The sequence below is a fragment of the Sarcophilus harrisii genome, chromosome 2, assembly GCF_902635505.1.
Source record: "Sarcophilus harrisii chromosome 2, mSarHar1.11, whole genome shotgun sequence".
Lineage (NCBI taxonomy): Eukaryota > Metazoa > Chordata > Mammalia > Dasyuromorphia > Dasyuridae > Sarcophilus > Sarcophilus harrisii.
Window position 1 is genome coordinate 386,657,471 of NC_045427.1, and position 19,933 is coordinate 386,677,403.

General features: G+C 34.8%; 2 protein-coding genes across 5 annotated transcripts in view; one reads left to right on the forward strand and one right to left on the reverse strand.

Annotated features, from left to right (window-relative positions):
* FAM114A2 (family with sequence similarity 114 member A2) overlaps positions 1 to 235 on the reverse strand; it is a 34,034-nt gene extending 33,799 nt beyond the window's left edge. Inside the window, exon 1 of the mRNA XM_031953567.1 lies at positions 112 to 235. The gene's annotated coding sequence lies outside the window, so the exon portion shown is untranslated. The remainder of the gene's footprint in view (positions 1 to 111) is intronic.
* Positions 227 to 19,681, forward strand: MFAP3 (microfibril associated protein 3). 4 transcript variants are annotated; one of them, XM_023495602.2, is made up of 4 exons: positions 227 to 313; positions 9,378 to 9,557; positions 10,145 to 10,635; positions 15,745 to 19,681. In XM_023495602.2, exons 3-4 carry the CDS (start codon positions 10,341 to 10,343, stop codon positions 16,527 to 16,529), a joined length of 1,080 nt encoding a protein of 359 aa, XP_023351370.1. In that variant the 5' UTR covers positions 227 to 313; positions 9,378 to 9,557; positions 10,145 to 10,340; the 3' UTR covers positions 16,530 to 19,681. The 4 variants fall into 4 exon arrangements, with proteins under 4 accessions (XP_023351370.1, XP_031809432.1, XP_003759154.1 ...); XM_031953572.1 differs by having other exon boundaries at positions 9,378 to 9,422; XM_031953571.1 differs by lacking the exon at positions 227 to 313 and adding an exon at positions 389 to 678.
* The last annotated feature ends 252 nt before the right edge of the window (positions 19,682 to 19,933 follow it).

Below are 19,933 nucleotides of genomic sequence, written 5' to 3' on the forward strand. Positions count from 1 at the left end.
GGTCTCCCGTCCACCATCTACTGCCTCCCACATATCGCGCCCCCTCCCTCTCTTACTATTCTCCAATCCCAGTTTTGCCGCCCCAATCCCCCTCCCCGGGGTACCCCGCACCATAGAGAGCAGCTGCGGCCGACCAAAGCAATCCCCGACGCCCCGGAAGTGGATTGTCACCAAAGCGAGTCAGCGGAGAGGGAATGCCTCCGCTCCCACCTCGACTTCCGCCAACCCCGCCTTTCTTCTAAAAGAGTGCTTCCGAGGGCAGCGCTGCCGAGTCGGCTGCCGGAAGGAACGTTTGTCGCCTGTCCCCGAACAGGTAGGTCTGTTTCTGTTGGGAGGCTGGGAGCGGGGCTTGGGAGGAGGGAGGGTAGGTCAGTTAAAGCCGGTGAGGTAACGGCCGCTGGAGCTCGCGAGCGGAGATGTGGGGGAATAGATGCTGAGGCAGGGAGCCGAGAACCAGTCCCCGCCTGGTTCTCTTTGGTCTGCCCCGAGTTCCCTCCTCCCGTGGCGGGGGGCGTTATGAGAAGCGACGGAGCGAGAGGAAGCTGGAACTGTAGTCTTTTTCTTGACTTTCCCGCGTCTTCATTCTCCTTTCTTCCCCCTTCTGATCAAACATTTCTTTGAGAAGAATACCTAACTGGCCACAGAAATTGGTGATCTCTTGTTAAGGCTGCTGGAAGGGTGAGGCTATCTCCCCAAAGCCTAATCAAAAAACTGGGATGGGAAGTTGCTTTTCTTTAAAGAGCACAATCTGGGCAAGTTCTGGGTCGCCTTTATTCATTCATGGATTCATTTAATTCATCTAAAGGAGCTCATCTTGCAGCTCCTGCCTCTCTGCACAGGCTGCCCCTCATAAATTGCACAGTTCATTTCTCCCTAGCCTTTCTTGGAATCTTTTGTTTCAAGTGTCACTTCTTATGGAAAGCCATTCTTGAACCCCCTTCCCCCCACGGTTCATCAAGTACCTGAGTATGTATTTATAACTAAAATGTAACCTGTGTGGGAAGGGACTTTTCTTTGTCTTGGTATCTTGTACTTGATAAGTTTATAAGAAAGATTGTATGAATGGAATGAAGATGTATCTTCTCAGGGCCTCATGCTGTGCTTTGCACATTCAATAAATATTTGCTGTATTATTTCAAGAATGTACCTAAGTTACCTTCAGACTATCTTAATGATAGAATGATTTCTTTGTAAAAATGGAAATGACCTTAGAGATCCAAGGCCAGACATGGATCCTTTTGATATTGTGGTATATGAAGCCCTATTCAGAATGTTTGGGGTTTTTTGTTTGTTTTGGTATTTTTTTAATGCATACACAATATGAATAATTATGAAATAAATTATATTGAAATGCAGTTTTTAAAATATTTTTTAAAATAACATTCATAGAACCCAATCTTAATGCTGTATCTAATACAGTTCTTTAATTTTTTCTAAATGAAATCAGCAACCAGAATCATGATGATGGATGTTAGTTTTTTTTTTCTTTGTGATTTGCTATTTTATTTTATTTTATTCTTATTTAATAGCCTTTTATTTACAGGTTATATGTATGGGTAACGTTACAGCATTAACAATTGCCAAACCTCTTGTTCCAATTTTTCACCTCTTACCCCCCACCCCCTCCCCCAGATGGCAGGATGACCAGTAGATGTTAAATATATTAAAATATAAATTAGATACACAATAAGTATACATGACCAAAACGTTATTTTGCTGTACAAAAAGAATCAGACTTTGAAATATTGTACAATTAGCTTGTGAAGGAAATCAAAAATGCAGGTGGGCATAAATATAGGGATTGGGAATTCAATGTAATGGTTTTTAGTCATCTCCCAGAGTTCTTTCTCTGGGCGTAGCTGGTTCAGTTCATTACTGCTCCATTGGAAATGATTTGGTTGATCTCGTTGCTGAGGATGGCCAGGTCCATCAGAACTGGTCAGATGATGGATGTTAGTGACAGAGTTGGAAGTAAAATCCAGATCTAGTCTTCCATTTCCAACATCGTCCTGTGTTATTTTACAAACGATATTTTGAAAATTAGTCAAAAGTCACCCACGTAGTAGTTGACCTTTTTTCCAGTGTAAGATGAGGAAATTTTGGAATGGCAACTTTCTCACCTCAGACTTGATCAGATCAGAATTTGGAGAACTTGCCTAGAAAAACTTCAAAAGTGTCATTGTAGACTAATTACCATCATTAATGTTAAAAGGATCATGTTTTGAAAATATGAAGGAACTATCATAATAAGGCAACACAACGTACTGATCCCCTGGACCATTCTGTGGAATAGTTAAGCAATCAGACACTAATTTTTTAAATGGTAAAACTAGGACTCAGAAAAGTGAAATACCCAACTACATAGAATATGAATTATTAGTTTCCTTATTTTACAGAGGAAATAGTCCTTCAGAAAGGTGAGAACCTTTTCTAAAGTCACTTTTTTAAAACAAGTGCAGAGGGAGAAGGGGAAAATTAAACCAAGGTCTTCTATGCTTTTTTTCAAAGCAGCATCTGAAAGCCTCCAAACTGTAAATTATGAGGGTGAAATTAGGTATTTTGGGAAGCATTTTTTGTGGCCAGTTAAGTCATTTCTCTGTGACCCCATTTGGGGTTTTCTTGATAAAGATATTGGAGTAGTTTGCCAAATTTTTTTTCCATTTCATTTTGTGGATGAGGAAACAGGCAAATAGGGTTAAGTGATTTGCCCAGAGTATCACAACAAGTGTCTGTGAATTTGGATTTGAGCTCAGCACCTCCTGACTCTTGGGACCCACGTTGTCCGTTGTATCACTTATAGTATAACAGTTCTTTTGTACAAACTTGCCTGAGCTAGTCAATCAGTAAGCATTTATTAAAAACCTAAGAGTCAGATACCATACTAAGCCACTGGGGATATAAAGGAAGGTAAGACAGTCCCTGCTCTCAAGAAGTTCACAGTCTAATAGGGGAGGCAATAGATAAAACAACTGGACAAAATATAAACAGAATAAATTAGAAAACAGAAGAAAGTCACTAAAAGAAAGATAGGGGGGGAAAAACTTCCTATAGAACTTGGGATTTCAGCAGACACCTGAAGCCAGGATGTAGAGATGAGAAGGGAAAGCAATCTAAACATGAGAACCAGCCTGTGAAAATGCACAGAGATGTGGAATGAAGTCTCCAATAGAAGTGGACCAGTGTCACTGAATTGTTAAAAATGGAGGGAAGTGGAGGAGGGGCATAAAGTATTAAGAAAGCTGGAGAAGTGGAGAAGGCAGGTTATGAAGAGCTTTGATCCTAGAGATAATAAGGAGCCTCTGGAGTTTGAGTAGAAGAGGGTGATGGACAAAATAGAAAATTTCGACTATACCAAACTGAAAAGTTTTTGTACAAACAAAACTAATTCAGACAAGATTAGAAGGGAAGCAATAAACTAGGAAAATATTTTTACAGTCAAAGGTTCTGATAAAGGCCTCATTTCCAAAATATACAGAGAATTAACTCTAATTTATAAAAAATCAAGCCATTCTCCAATTGAAAAATGGTCAAAGGATATGAACAGACAATTCTCAGATGAAGAAATTGAAACTATTTCTAGTCATATGAAAAGATGCTCCAAGTCATTATTAATCAGAGAAATGCAAATTAAGACAACTCTAAGATACTACTACACACCTGTCAGATTGGCTAAGATGACAGGAAAAAATAATGATGATTGTTGGAGGGGATGCGGGAAAACTGGGACATTGATGCATTGTTGGTGGAGTTGTGAATGAATCCAACCATTCTTGAGAGTAGTTTGGAACTATGCTCAAAAAGTTATCAAACTGTGCATACCCTTTGATCCAGCAGTGTTACTGCTGGGTTTATATCCCAAAGAGATCATAAAGAAGGGAAAGGGACCTGTATGTGCACGAATGTTTGTGGCAACCCTCTTTGTAGTGGCTAGAAACTGGAAACTGAGTGGATACCCATCGGTTGGAGAATGGCTGAATAACTTGTGGTATAGGAATATTATGGAATATTACTGTTCTGTAAGAAATGACCAACAGGATGATTTCAGAAAGGCCTGGAGAGACTTACATGAACTGATGCTGAGTGAAATGAGCAGGACCAGGAGATCGTTATATACTTCAACAACAATACTATATGATGACCAGTTCTGATGGACCTGGCCATCCTCAGCAGTGAGATCAACCAGATTATTTCCAGTGGAGCAATAATGAACTGAACCAGCTATGCCCAGAGAAAGAACTCTGGGTGATGACTAAAAACCATTACATTAAATTCCCAATCCCTATATTTATGCCCACCTGCATTTTTTATTTCCTTCACAAGCTAATTGTACAATTATTTCAGAGTCTGATTCTTTTTGTACAGCAAAATAACGGTTTGGTCATGTATACTTATTGTGTATCTAATTTATGTTTTAATATATTTAACATCTACTGGTCATCCTGCCATCTGGGGGAGGGGGTGGGAGGGTAAGAGGTGAAAAATTGGAACAAGAGGTTTGGCAATTGTTAATGCTGTAAAGTTACCCATACATATAACCTGTAAATAAAAGGCTATTAAATTAAAAAAAAATAAATAAATAAAGAAGAGGGTGATGGAGTGCAATGTGATCAGATCTGTAGTTTTTACTAAAATCAGTTTGACAGCTAAGTGGAGGATGATCTGGAGTGGGCAGAGATTTGAGGCAGGCAGATCAACAGTAGGCTTTTAACAGTAGTCCAGGCCAAGGTAACGAGGGCCCTGCACCATGATGGATACAATGTGAGAAGGAAAAGGGGAGCCTATGGGAGAAATGTTAAAAAGATAAAAATTGACAAGACACAACAGATTGGTTAAAGGATGAGAGACAAGTTGGGGGGTGGGGTGGGGTAAAGATATGAAAGAATAAGGGATTGAGGATAACATCTAAGTTGAAAGCCTCGTGGATTGGGAGGATGGCAGGACCCTCAAATAGTAGTAGGAAAATGAGGGGGAGATTTTAAGGAAAGATAAGTTCAGTTTTAAATATGTTGAGTTTAAGATTTCTAGAGTTCAGCTTGAGATATTCAGTAAGCAAGTTGAAAATGCTAGCCCTGGATGTTAGGAAAAAGGTTAGGGTTGGATAAGTAGATTTCAGAATCATCAATATAAAGATGACAATTGAATCTATGGGAGCTGGTGAGATCATGAAGTGAGAGATAGTGTAGAGGAAAAATAGAAAAGATCTCAAGATAAGAATCCTGTGTGGGATTTGTGTTAGCTGGTATGATAACCAGGAAAGATAATTAAGCAATGATCAGACAGGAAAATATAATGTAATGTCACAGAAATCTAGAGAGAAGAGAATATAAAGGAAAAAGTGATCAACAGTTTCAAAAGACTGTTACAGAAAAGTCAAGAAGGAAGAAGACTGAGAAAAGGCTGAAGAAAAAAAAAAGAAAAAGGCTGAAAAGAAATTAGACTTGATAGATTTCTGTTAACTTTGGAGAGAGTTGTTCCAGTTGAATAATGAAATCGAAAGCCAGACTATAGGGAGTTGAAGTGAGAAGAAAGGAGATGGAGTCATCTCTTATTGTCCACAGCCTTTTCAAGGAGTTGAGCCACAAAAGACAAGAGAAATGTGAGGTGATAGCTAGCAGGGATGGATGGATAAAGTGTTGTTTTTTTAAGAGACATGGACATGTTTGCACCCAGGAGATGAGGAGAGGTTGGAATTAAGTGAAAACCTATAACTAAATACATTCCTAAGTATTTAGAATCTTGAAAAAATATCTACTTGGCAATTGTAAATTTTTCTGGAATCATATCTGCAAACATCAGTTTTCCTAACCAGTTGTGTTTACTAAGCCACCAGAACAGAAATTAGTCATAGTACTTCCTTGTTTTTCATTTTCCAGAAAGGGATTTTTTTTTTAAGTTGGCAAAAAAAAGGAATAAGAATCTATGCAGAATGATATCTTTAGATTTCTTTCATCTTTTCAATCAGTTATAACTTAATCAAATTGTTCTCCAGGATTAAAATGTTTTATTATATTTGATTATATTATATTTAGTAAATATATTTAATTCCATCATGCCTAAAAGAAAAAATTAATTGTTAATCAATGGAATACTTATTTTACTTCTATTAACATAGAGCAGGTAAGATAAAATATTTTCAGAATAATTTGGCATATCAGACTTAAGTTTAGCTTAGTTACTTTTAACTTTTTACAAACTGACTCTTTTGACTTTCTTTTTGAAACCAGATTATTTATGAAAACAATGCCTTAAGAATTTTTATAAATATGTGTAGTATCTGTAAAGCCTTCAACTTAGAAATTGTTTTTCAAAAGTTTATAAGTCACAGAGAGAATAAATTCATTTTGTGGAACTCTTAAAAAGAGAATTATAGAACCATTGAGTAGATGTTACAGGGAGGCAGATTTTCAAATTTTGTGAAAAATTTGCAACTCTCAATGAGTTGTCCAGCACTATAAATTGACTGCCAATTTATAAAATGGGATTCCTGTCTCTGAAAATATGCAAGAAGAAGGGTGAAAAATTGTTAGGGATATAATAGAGGAGGGTGGCTCATGAATCAGACATGAGGTTAAGCTTGAGGATAATAATCAGACATTTATTAAGTACTTATTAAAACTAGTTTGGTGATTTTCGACCCAAATTATACAACAGATGGATAAAATATTTTTTGGTAGTGGATTGTTCTTCACTCTGAAGTTTCAAACTGATGCCTCTCAGGGACCAAGGTAGCAGAGGTAGAGGGGAAGGACCTAAGGTAACAAGAAGAATTTTATTTTAACTTTATAATAGATTTTAGGAAATAAGACTCTTTTTATATACCAGTAATAATTTGCAAAGGATAATGTTTAACAAAATTAGGTAGCCCTTCAGGTTCCTTCTAATTCTCAAATTTTATGATTAATGTTGATTGATGAGAACTCAAAATTTGCTTGTTTTTGTTACTTTTGCAGTGGAATCTTCTCCACTATTTTTCATTGCAGATATAGGCTATTTCAGCTGTTTGTTAGGTAAAATAGGCTTTCTTGAAATAATAGGGAACTAACCAGCATTTATAACAATTTATGTGAGAAAATTGGTTTTTCAATTCTAAACAGCAAATATTAAGAGCACCCACATTCACTCACATTCTTCCAGTCACTCAGGATCACAACCCCAGCATCATCCTCAACTCCTCATTTTGACCCTACATATATCTATTCTGTTGCTACATATTGTTTCTGCCTTCACAATAACTCTGCTATACATCCCCTTTTCCACTTAGCCATCATTTTGGTACAGCCCCTCATCACCTCACTCATGAATTATTGCAATGACCTTCAGGGTGATAATGTTTCATTTTTTCCTCTCTTCCAAACCATCTTCCACTCTGCTTCTCTACTCTTACTCAATAAATTCTGGTGGCTTTCTATTAACTCAAGGATCAATTATAAAATTCTCTTGTCTTTTAAAGCTCTTTGGAGCCTCTTACTTTTTTATTCTAGTCAATATATTCTACAAGTGAGGAATAGTGACCTCCTTACTGGTCCTCATAGGGACATTCCAAAGATTCCATGCCTTTTTCCTGTCTTTTCCTCTGGAATGTTCTCACTTTTCTAACTCCTCAAGTTCAGCTCAGCTTCCACTTTGTGCAATAAGCCCACTAGAACCTTCCCTCTTGCCTTCCACTTTTCACTTATTTTATGATATATTATAAATATTGTCTACCTCATTAGAATTCAAGCTTCTTGAGGGCAGAGACTGTGTTTTTATTTTTCATTATATTCTAAGTGTTTTGTTGTATTAAGCATATAAGAAATGCTTTATTGATGAGCTCATCTTAGGCTCATTAGTTATGCTGTTTTAAAATTTTATAACTGGTCTAAAATAGACTTCTATTAGAAAAAGAGGAAGGAATTTATCTCAGTTAACTGCAAGATATAGAAGGAAATACAAACACATTATATCTGAAGTCTTTTCCTGTTCTAATGCTCCATGGTTATATTAAGTACCTACTATATGCAATAAACACACAAAGTGTACAAAGACTCATAAAACATGCTCTACCTCCACTATCACTCCTGCTTCCTTGGAGCTTAAAAGTCCAGTAGAAAGAAAGACAATCATATACAGATGCAGAAAATTACAAAAGAAATAGAAATAGAAGAGGAAGTATATAGAAATGTACAAGTGAGAGAGCTTTGAACTTCAATCCAAGAAAAGTGGAGAAATATATCTAGTCAGGGGGATTAAGAGGATGAGTTGGGAACAGACTTTCCCATTCTCCATTTTAATTAGCAAATGGCATTATTGAATTAGGACAATCAAATGAGACCTCTTTTAAGTAGATAAAAATTGCAAGCGCTGTATGTATGCAATCAGTTATTTACATATATAGGACATTAGCAAGAGAAATTTTGGAAAACATTTGCCCCTCTTCTCCCCCCTCCCCAAATTTTTCCCCCTCTTCTCCCCCCCCCCCCCCCCCCCCCCAAATGCTCCATCACAGCTGAGGCTAAGAAAAGTGAAATGATACACAAGAAGTGAAAGAGCCAGGATTGGAATCCTCTCCTTTTTTGCTTAGTATCTTCCATAGTACTATATTGCTTCACCATTTACCATCTCATTACAGTCAAACTCTTGAAAATGCCACTTAAAATAATAGTATAAATGTACTCCAAATCACTTTTTTTTCCCCATCTGAATTCCAGGTTATGGTTATCTGGAGATGACTGACATTTTCCTTCCTAAGGCAGTTCTGGTTTTCTCTCTTTAATATTTTTAGCTCAAGCTTCCTACCCAGTTCCCAGTCCCTAAAGGGCAAGGAAGTTGGGGAGGACAACACTTCAGAGGAAAGAAGAGGTTCAACTGAGATAGGAAAATAAATTTGAGCTTAGAATTTGATATTTCTCTGTTGAAAATGTTTTAAATATATTCACTCCTGATTAAAGGGGAAACTAAAAATATTGTCTATGCTTCTAATATTTTTGTGAAGAAAAGAACCTAACTTCAGAAAATAGTGACTACTTGCATAAGTTTTGTATGCAATTTTCTTCCTAAGTCAAAGGAGGCAATCTGAACTACTGCACTATTTATCCTTAATATATATGTGTATATTTAAATGATTCATTGCTTCTCATTGCTATTGTTATGAAAAATAGTTCTGTTTACTTTGTATTAATACAACTACAGATTGCAAAAGTGTAGATTCAAATAAAATATTGTTATGCTAAATAGTTTATCTTTTTACTAGAAAGGGACCTTAAAGATTTAATTTAACTCACTTGATGAAACTGATCAAAAGTCACAAAGCAGGCAGTCAGCACTATTAATTTTAGAAATAACTTTAGATCAGAAAAAAGACTTTAAAAAACATGTATTTAAACCCTTTCATTTTGCAGATGAAGAAATTGAGGCCCAGAGAGAACTTGTACACTGTCACACAGGTAGTGACAAAACCAGATTTATAATCCAACTTTTCGGATGGCAGTGATCTTCTTACTATCCCATGCTGTCTTTCTATAGTGACATTTTCCTTCCTCCTTTGCATCTTCTTATACTACCAAATGTTTGGGTCACCTGTAAGTATTCCATATTTATTAATATTTCTAAAACTTTTATAATTGTCATGTCATTGTACCTTCATTTGATTCCCTGGTACCTACTGAATATAAAGTCAAGACTCTTAATCTTTGTATTCAAAGAGCTATAAAATAACTCTACAATATGACTCTGGCCTTCAATTTTACCTCAAACTCTACTTCCTTTTATATAACACATTTCATGTTCCACTATACCATTGCTCTTGCTTTTCAATATCCCTACACAATGCCCTCATATTCCCCCCTCTTCTCTTCTACCCAATGTCTATCTCATAACTTCATAGCTATATTTAATATCCATTCCAAATACATTTCTTCTGTAAACTTTCCCTTCTCCAGCAAGAAATAATCTCTTACCTGATCTTATAGTATTTTATATTCTCACACCCTTGCCATATTTTCATTTGTTTTTTTATTTATCTGGGTACATATCACCCCTATACAATCATCTCTTGAAGGTTGGTGGCTTATCTCTATATTTGTCACTGTTTATTATTGTAGGTATTTACTATTTGTTGAATGATTGATACATCTGAGTCTTCTAAAATTTGATTGTTTTCTTCTAGGTTAATTCCTGGTCATCTCTATTAAACTTGAAGATTTCAAACTTGGGATTTGGGATACATCTTTTCCCCAGGAAATGATCATGTCAAGGAATAGATGACAGTCCTCTGATGACAATACATATACTTCAATTTCTTACTCAGCTTTTTGATTAAGGCTCCAAATTCAATGAAAAGCAAAAGTTCTTTCTAATTTCTCATGAAGCCATACTCTTGTTTCTTCATTTTGCTGGTGAATGCCATCATCCCTACTGCACTTTTCCTGGATGATATAGAATTCAATGGAACGATAGCAGTAGAAACAAATCATACTACTTACAATGTCTCCTTTCACCCAACCTTTGAAATCTCATCTAATTCCCACACAAATGGTGATTTCATCATAGCCAAAGAGGGAACCAGTATTTTGATTGAATGTCTTCTCACCACCAGCCATTATGAAGACATTCTTTGGTATAATTCCAAAGGGCTGTTGCTTGATCAGGAAGGAGGAGGTAAGTAGGCTAAACTTTAATCTGTTTTACTCTATTCACCTTCAGGTTCCTATTTTGAAATAGTATATTGAGTAGATATAGTTAAAGCCTAAAATAATTGAAACAGTTATGAAATCTTGAAAAGCAAAAATATGAAGAACAGGGATACAAAGTATACATTCTCTTCATCCTAGCAAAAGTATGCAAGTCCAATAATATTCTTTATGGAAGACTTTTTATTGCTAGACATGCTTCCTTCTGGGCAAAGTCTCTTTAGTAAATCACAGATTAGGTAGCAGAAATAATAGTAAAAATTATTTTGTCTTGTTCATAGGTTTCTTGTTGCCTTAGAATTGGCAGCCTGAGTGTTAGTAACCCCAAGAATATCCTGGAGAAAGAAGCACATGTACCCAAGTTTATAGTGGTTCACTGTAGACTAACATGGGAGATAGAAGTACCTGACCCTTAGGTAAAATAATTATGAACCTGGTACTAGAAGGTAGGTATACTCCTATATGATTTTCAGGAGCTATACAATAAGCTGCTGAAGCATATACTTGAATAGAGTTTGCATTTCCTCTTTAAATTCCACAATGTACCTCATATAAGATACATTTGTCTAAAAGAAAGCCATTATAATAATTTGAAATGAAGAAAAAGCTAGGGAATAAAAATTATGTTGTATACTAAAAAAGAAACATTGAAGTGGACTGCCTATGGAGATTATTTAACTGGCTTTCCTTGAGAGTTTTAAGATAATTCATCTGTGTGGAGGGGCTTATCCATCTGGAGAGGCAAGAAGGTGACCAAGAAGAGCTAGATTTATCTCTAAGCTACCCTAAGAGTTTATAATATTCTTGCAAACTTGATTTACGTGTGTGTGTGTGTGTGTGTGTGTGTGTACACAGACACACAAGAAAACAAAAGACAAATCTAAATTTGAATTGTTCCTGAGGAGACTGAACCAATATAATAGAAATGACACTGCTACCTAAATTAATTTACTTATTCCTTATTATTCCAAAGAACTATCAAAGAATTACTTTTATAGAGCTAGAAAAAATAAAATTCAACTTCAGGAGTAACAAAAGGACAAGAATATCAAGAGGATCAGTGAAAAAAAAAAGTTAAAGTAATCTAACAATATCAAATGTCAAATTCTGTTACAAAGTGGTAAACATCAAAACAGTTTGGTACTGGATAAGAAATAGAATAGTTGTTTAGTGAAATAGATTAGATACATAGTATACAAAAGCAAATGAACACAGTTATCTAGTGATTGACAAACCCAAAAATCCCAGCTTTGAGGGGCAATAACTCTCACTTACAAAAACTGCTGTTTAGGTAAACTAGAAAGAGTTCTGACAGACATTAGTCAAAGACCAACATTTCAGGATAAGCTCAAAATGGGTATAGATTTATACATAATGATGTCATAAGCAAATTAAGGGATAGAGGAAGAGGCTATGACCAGATAAAAGAGAGATGTTCACAGGAGGTAAAATGCATGATTTTGATTATATATAAAGTTTTTGCACAGACAAAGCCAATGGGGCCAAGATTAGAAGTAAGATAGGAAGCGAGGAAGAGATTTTTATAGCATGTCTCTCTGATAAAACTCTCATTTCTCAAATGTTTAGAGAACTGATCTAAATTTATAAAAATGAGATACATTTTCCAATAAGTGTTTAATGGATATAAACAGCAGTTTTCAGAGGAAGAAATCAAAGCCTCTCAATAGTCATATAAAAATGCTATTAACTAATAAAGAAATGGAAGTTAAAACAAGTCTGAGGTACCATCTCACATGCATTAGACTGGCTGAGATGACAGAATAGAAAAATGACAAATGTTAGAAGGAACATAAGAAAATAGGAACACTAAATCACTATTGGTAGAGCTTGTGAACTAGTCCAAACATTCTGGAGAATAATTTGGAACTGTGGCCAAAGGACTATAAAGCTGTACATACCCCTTTCATCAGCAATACCACTCCTGGGTCAATAAGAAAAAAGGAAAATTTTGTTCCATTTGTTCATAAATATTTGTGGGAGAATTAAGCCAAAAAAATTTGAAATGAAATTTTCTGTAGAACTCAGTGTAAGAAAAAGGAAAAAAAAAAAAAAAACTCAATGTAGGGGCAGGTAGGTGACACAATGAAGTCAGGAAGACCTGAGTTCAGATCTGGTCTTGGACACTTTAACACTTCCTATCTGTGCACCTTGGGCAAGTCACTTAACCCCAATTGCCTCAGCAAAAAAACTAAAACAAACAAAAACCCTCAGTGTAGACAGATAATCAAATCAGACCCTGAAAAGCTTTTATTAGCCTACTGTCTTCCATTAATATTATGATCACTACAAAAAACAGAATTTTTTCTGAATAACTGATTTCCACAAAGTTAGAGAAGTTTGTTCATATATAGTTGCGGTTTTGGAGTAGACCTGCCAAGTGGAAAAAGTACTTAGGAATAGGAGTCTTTTGTTTGTTCTTATGTGATCTTCAGCAAGTAACTTATTTCTCTAAAAAAAGACCTGTATCTTCATCTCTAAAATGAACTAAGATGTTCTCTGAGATTCCTTATAATTCTAAAATACTAGGACTCCTAAGTGGAGTTCAAATGTCATACTCCCATCTTTCCTAGATTTGAAAACCATTGGCATTGCTCAGGATACATTTATTGACTGTGCTATGAAATTGTTAGTTCAAGTTTATGAATTTCAATGAGACTAGCTTAGATAGAATATCAGTCTAGTGTGAGGATCATAAATCTTTTGATATAAGAAAGTAAAGGACAGAAGTTAGAATTATTAGAGAAACACTTGATAAATAAACTGTTATTAATAACATGGATTCAAATCATGGAGTTCATATATTCATACGGTACTTCCTGCAAGGCTCAAAGTTCAAAGGATAAAAGTAGAATTTTAAAGGAATGATGATCATACTTATAACTTCATGCTCTTTGATGTGTTTTTTCCTTAAGGAAATGGAGAAAGATTTTTAAAATTAACAGGCTAAATTGTGACAAAATTAAAGACAATTCCAACAATTTTTCACACTCTTTTATTTGTATCTAAAACAGTCTGTGCTTTCTAGAGATTAAGAAGTTAGGTGAGAACTATGAAAGCCAATCAAAATTATTATGGACTTTGAAAAAAGGTGTAGCACAGTCGTCATACTTTATTACTTTCAGAGTTGTAAGGGATCTTAGAGATCACAAATTTCCCCAGAAAATTCTTACAGAAACACCTCCTAAGGATGGAGAAGCCATTTTCTCCCAGGGCCACTTGGTGGATTATCAAATAGGTCTGATTGTTAGGAATTGCTAATGTATCAATCTGAAATCTACTTTTCTTGAATTTCTACCTGTTGCTTTTAGTTTGCTATTCCAATCTCTCTCCACCTTTCCCAGCCTCACAGAATAAATAAGTACCCTCTTATAAATTCCTTCAGCCTTCAAATTGATCTTGTCCTGTTCCCACCACCTTCCCACCCCACTCCCATGTTTTCTCTAGTAATCATCCTCAGTTTCTTTGCTGTATGTGAAGGCATGGATTTCTGTATGTATAAATCATATGTCTGTATTTATTAGATATTTAGGTAAAGAATTAAAACAGAACTTTTATTTTACCTACAAAGCTGCTTATTCTCAGTGTCTTCTGGAGAGGCACTTGGTTTGTGTTTTAATTCCTGGTGACATTGACAAACACATGTCCAGAGAATAAATATTAGACTAGACTGTTGAGGAAATTTAAAATCATGACCAGAGGAAGGTCAGTTGAATGTATTAAAGATATTTAGTCTGAAAAGAAAAGATATAGGTGGGATATGATTTCTGTTATCAAGTATTTAAAGGACTTCTAGGTAGAAGAGAGAGGTTAGATTTCTTCTCAGTCTCGGATAGGAGAGCTAAAACCAGTACATAAGAAGTTACAGGTGGCTAGATTCTACTCAGTATAGAATTTCTTGACAGTGAAAACTGACCAGAAATAAAATGGACTTCCCCATCACTAAAAGTCTTTAAGAGGATGATAGATACTATTGCCTTGGAAAAGCTCTTGCTTAGGATTATAATGGAATAGACAACTTCTACAATTATCTCTAAAATCTTGTTTAAATTATATAATTTCTATTTTTAAAATATTATAAACTACTTTAATAAAAAAAAATTCCATTTCAAAGCCTAGAAAGACTTACATGATCTGATACTGAGTGAAGTGAACAGAACCAGGAGAATATTGTACATAGTGATTGCAATATTGTGCAATGATCAGTTGTGATAGACTTAGCTTTCTTCAGCAATGTAGTGATAAGACACTTCAAAAAGATCCATGATGGAAAATGCTATCTATATTCAGAGAAAGAACTATTGTGTCTGAATGCAGATCAAAGCATATTATTTTCACCTTTTTTTGGTTTATTTTTTTTTTTCTTGTGGTTTTACCTTTTTCTTCTGATTCTTTTTTCACAACATGACAACTGTGGAAATATGCTTAATATGACTGCATAACCTGTATCAGATTGCTTATTGTCTTGGGGAGAGGGAAGGATAGTGGGAGAGAAAAAAAATGAAACTCAAAATCTTATAAAAGTGAATATTAAAAATCAACTTTACATGTAACTGGAAAAATACAATATTATTGAGACATGAAAAAAATCTATTTCATCATCAAAAGTTTTCTCTTAAGAAAATCACCTGTAGTCTTTACTATGTCAATCTATTGAAAACTGAGTCAAAACAGTGATAATGGCCCAAAAAAGGGCTTAGTTTCTGATTTATCAAGTCAGATGATTTTCCTTGGTAGACAATAACAATTTTCTAAGTTTCAGAAGAATGTGAAAATAACAAATTATTCTCATGGTTGATCAGTGAAGTATCTAGTAGCTACAGAAATTACTAGCCTAATGGAATCACATTGTTAGTTTGGGGTCAAATTTTCATTTGTCTTCTGCCAGGCTTCTTTTACAACCAGATTTTTGAATTCATAGATCCATGGTTTATATAACATAGCATTTTTGGAGGGTAGAATATTTTCATGAACTTTTTCAATGAGATATTACTGAAAAAAATTGCTTGTTTAATTATATTTCATAATGTCGTTTAAAAATTTCCTCTTGGGTTACTAGGTGGAAAATGGTTGATCTTCAAAAACTACCTGAATATCACCAGTGTAACCTTTGCTGATCGTGGGCTTTATACTTGTCTAGTCGCCTCTCCAATCCATGCCTCTTACTCTGTCACCCTAAGAGTTATCTTTACTTCGGGAGACATGAGCATCTACTACATGATTGTTTGCCTGATTGCCTTCACAATAACTCTTATCCTGAATATTACACGTCTCTGCATGATGAGTAGCCACCTTCGAAAGACTGAGAAAGCCATCAATGAATTTTTTAGGACAGAAGGTGCAGAGAAGCTTCAGAAGGCCTTTGAAATTGCTAAACGCATTCCCATCATAACTTCAGCAAAGACCCTAGAACTGGCCAAAGTTACACAGTTTAAAACCATGGAGTTTGCCCGCTATATTGAGGAACTGGCGAGAAGTGTTCCTCTCCCACCTCTCATTCTTAACTGTAGGGCATTTGTTGAAGAAATGTTTGAGGCAGTGCGAGTGGATGATCCTGATGACATGGGAGAAAGAATCAAAGAAAGACCAGCACTCAGTGCCCAAGATGGTATCTATGTCATCACTTCAGATATTGGGCGTAGTAATTCACCAGAAGGAGATTCAGAAGATGGTTCCCTGAATGAGCAGGGCCAGGAGATAGCAGTTCAGGTTTCTGTTCATCTTCAGTCAGAAACTCAAAGCATAGGAACAGATTCTCATAACAGCTGTCATTCTAATCCATCTGAAGAGGTAGGATCACCTGAACTCAACCCTAACTGCAAAGATGGGCCATCTGAAAGTTAACTTTGATCTTTCTCAGAACTTAGGGAAAGGTATCTAGGAGAACACCTGTTTTTGTCAGCAATGGCAGACAGAAATTACTGGGCTTTTGTGCAGAATGAAAATTGCCAAATGTAATGGGGAGGGAGGGAATGCAAATTTTTTTCTTCTTTGGTATTTCTCATCTTTGGTTGATAACTCCCCAAATTTCATTCAGACCTAGACTCCTAGAATTTTAAAGCTGGAAAAGATCTTACAAACCAATGTGGCATAGTGAAAAAGAGACTAGAAGTGAGAAGACTAAAAGTTAGTCATTGCCTTTCAATTGATTAGTTCTATAATAATGAACAATTACATTACCTCTCTGGGCTTCAGAAAAATAAGAGGATCAAACTAAATAGTCTCCAATCCACTTTCAAGTTCTAAAATTCCTTTAGCCATCATCTTAAAACCAGCAAAATCTTTAACATGTCCCAATAAAACATTATTCCCTAACTCTTTCACTATCAGTTTAGGGAAGGAAATAGGTTTTGCCTTTGTTGTTTTGTTTTAGTATCTGCCCTACTGCCACATCAGGAAATAAGATTTAAGCAGGGAGAGGGCTTCCCAGATACTTAATCACATGGAATAGTGAAATTTCATGTCCTATATGAAAAACCATTTTTGTATATTTCTTAATAAACAAGGTAAAATATACAAATAAAATGGGACAATTTTAATCTATGAAAAAATTGTTCCCATTTGAAAGATATATTTTATCTTTTAGGTTACCAGGTTATTATTATTTAGTGCATTGAATTAGTAGTAATTTACAAAGCGGTTCATTCACAAAGATAATTTCACCTAAGAAATATTTTCTTTGTTGTTTTATTTTAATATATACAATATCCAACTGCTTTTCTCTGATGTAAATCATAAGATATAAAGATTTTTAAATAATGGTTTCAGACTTGCCTTCGTTTTCAGATACTCTGAGCTTTGGAAAAAGATTATGTGGTACAAATCCCATTCCAGAATATGGATCATAGAGTATCTATCCTTAGTCATTTAAATATGGTAATGAAGATTGTCTTTCCATGTCTGATCACCTTACTCTCACTCCTTCCCACCACAACCTTGCTCCTATTTGAATTTGGAGACAAGGCTGTGTAAGTAACCAATTAGAAGAAATTCAAAAGTTTTCTAAGGAGTCATAAATCTTTGACAAAAAAGATAATAAAGTCTGTGTTATGTTTACTTGATATTTTGAAGTCAAGTTATTTCACTGATGTGTGTGTATATATACATATATATATATCTATATATCTTCTATCAACTCATAGTTTCTATGGCCAAAGAAAGCCAGCCTTTTGATGATAAGTCTCTTAAATTTCCTGGACTTACTGAATGATAGATACATAATCTGTCATTGGTCCCTTTCAGCTGAGTAGAATCTGCTATGGGGCTACCAGGCATGGTTTTAAAAAGATTCAGGCTCACCTCCATGACAAGGTGAAGCCATAGCATTAGGATTTTAGTGGAGCCAGTTGTATTACTGTATAAAAATAAAATACCAGTTGGTCTTGGAATTATCTCTAAAGCATGAATTTTGTTATGTGGAATTTGTGGTTCAGCTATATATATATGAACCATTCAGATTGCAATTCTTGTTTGAGATGTGGTGTTATTATCTCTCATAAACATTCTACAGATTAATTTTTTTCAATTCCTGAAAGTATACCATATAATTTTAAGAACTTGGCAACTAAAACACCATTTAGTACCTCACATTTCTTTCATTTGGCTTCTAGTTATTGAAACATACTTGGAAATAATGGCTCCTAAGGGGAATTTTTAGAGAAGATTGGATTAGGATTTAATTTGATTTCAGAGGAAGGAGGACGGAAAATGCAATAAATAACCTGATAAAATGCATCATTCCCTTAGTCTTGGTTGATCAGATCCATGTACCAGTTGCATCTAAGGATTAAAAGAAATGATGGCATCCATTTCTGAGCTAATGAAAATTTAGTGAAAGGTTGGGTATTCTTAATTGATAGACCTTAATTGATATTTCTACAAGTATTTTTCCCATAGATTTTGCCATGGAGCAAAAGGTTTTGCTTTTGAACATCTGTAAGTTTCTGAACACTTCTGTTTTGCCACTATTAACCTAAAGTTAGAAGGTGTGTTTTTTTTTTTTTAATGCGTTTTTTTTTAGGTGCCCTTGCACACAAAGTTTTATGTTCTAAATGCTGGTTTTGACCTAAGAAGATGCAACTTGATCAAAAAATACATCATTTTCTGGAACACAGCTGCCATGCTACAGAAAATAACTTTATATTGGAATATTTTGACAGTAGAAATTGAAGTGTTTTAAGAGTGCTCATATAAGGTCTGTAATGATTAATGTCCAACAAAATGATACCCCAATTTGGTGTATTCTATTTCTGTATAGTTTCACATTAAAACATACATCATGATGGATAGCCAAGAAATATGAGAATATTTTTAAAGTATATAAGAGTAACATCATTTTGAAGAAATTGGGGCTGGATAATTGTGAATGACCTAGAGTTACACAGTAAGTTACTGTAAGTATTTCAGCAGAGTTATTTCAGACATCCTTCTCCTTTAAATCCTCCCCCCCTCTAGCTTTATCAATTGATTCCATGAATATACATTGCACAAAATTATAAGGAACTTGGATTCATATCTCCAGCTCAAATTCAAATCATTGCCAGCTACGTTGCATCTCAGGCAAATAAGGTTTTATTTTGGAATTTTCCAATATTATATTGAGGTTCAATCATCACATTACTGATATCAAGTATTTGATCTGGCAAATGTTATGCAAATTAACTTATATTGTTTAGTACATGTTTTCAGGAAGAAGAAACCATGTTTTTTATTATTATTATTCATATTTATTATTCATATATTGTCGGGTTTTAACTTTTTTGTAAAATTCTTAACTTTCTGAACTAGAGCTACAGTTTTTGGACAATCACTGTGGTATATTTATCTTTTTAGCCTGCCTTGATTTTTTAAATAATATAAAAATGCAATTATATAATATTTCTAAAATAGTTTCATCATGGGCATTTGTAATTTTTAAATTGTATTGTGATTTATGAACAACCAAAATGTTCTCTATCAATGGCAAGCACACAAAATAAATTTTATTAAAAAATTAAGCATTTGCTCTTTTTATTAAAATCAGAAAATATATCATTGTCTTTCAAGAAAATATTAGTTCAGTTTATTTACTGCTCAATTTGTGACATAGGACTTTTTGTTGTATTGTTACAACAAAAATGTTGCTTTTACAAAATTTTGTCATGTTTTAGTGTCCTAGTCTTAGGTCCCTTGCTCATTTGTTTGTTACCTGCCTAGATAAAGAATTACTTTTAATTAATTGGTTATTACTAAGTAATAAGTCTCAATAC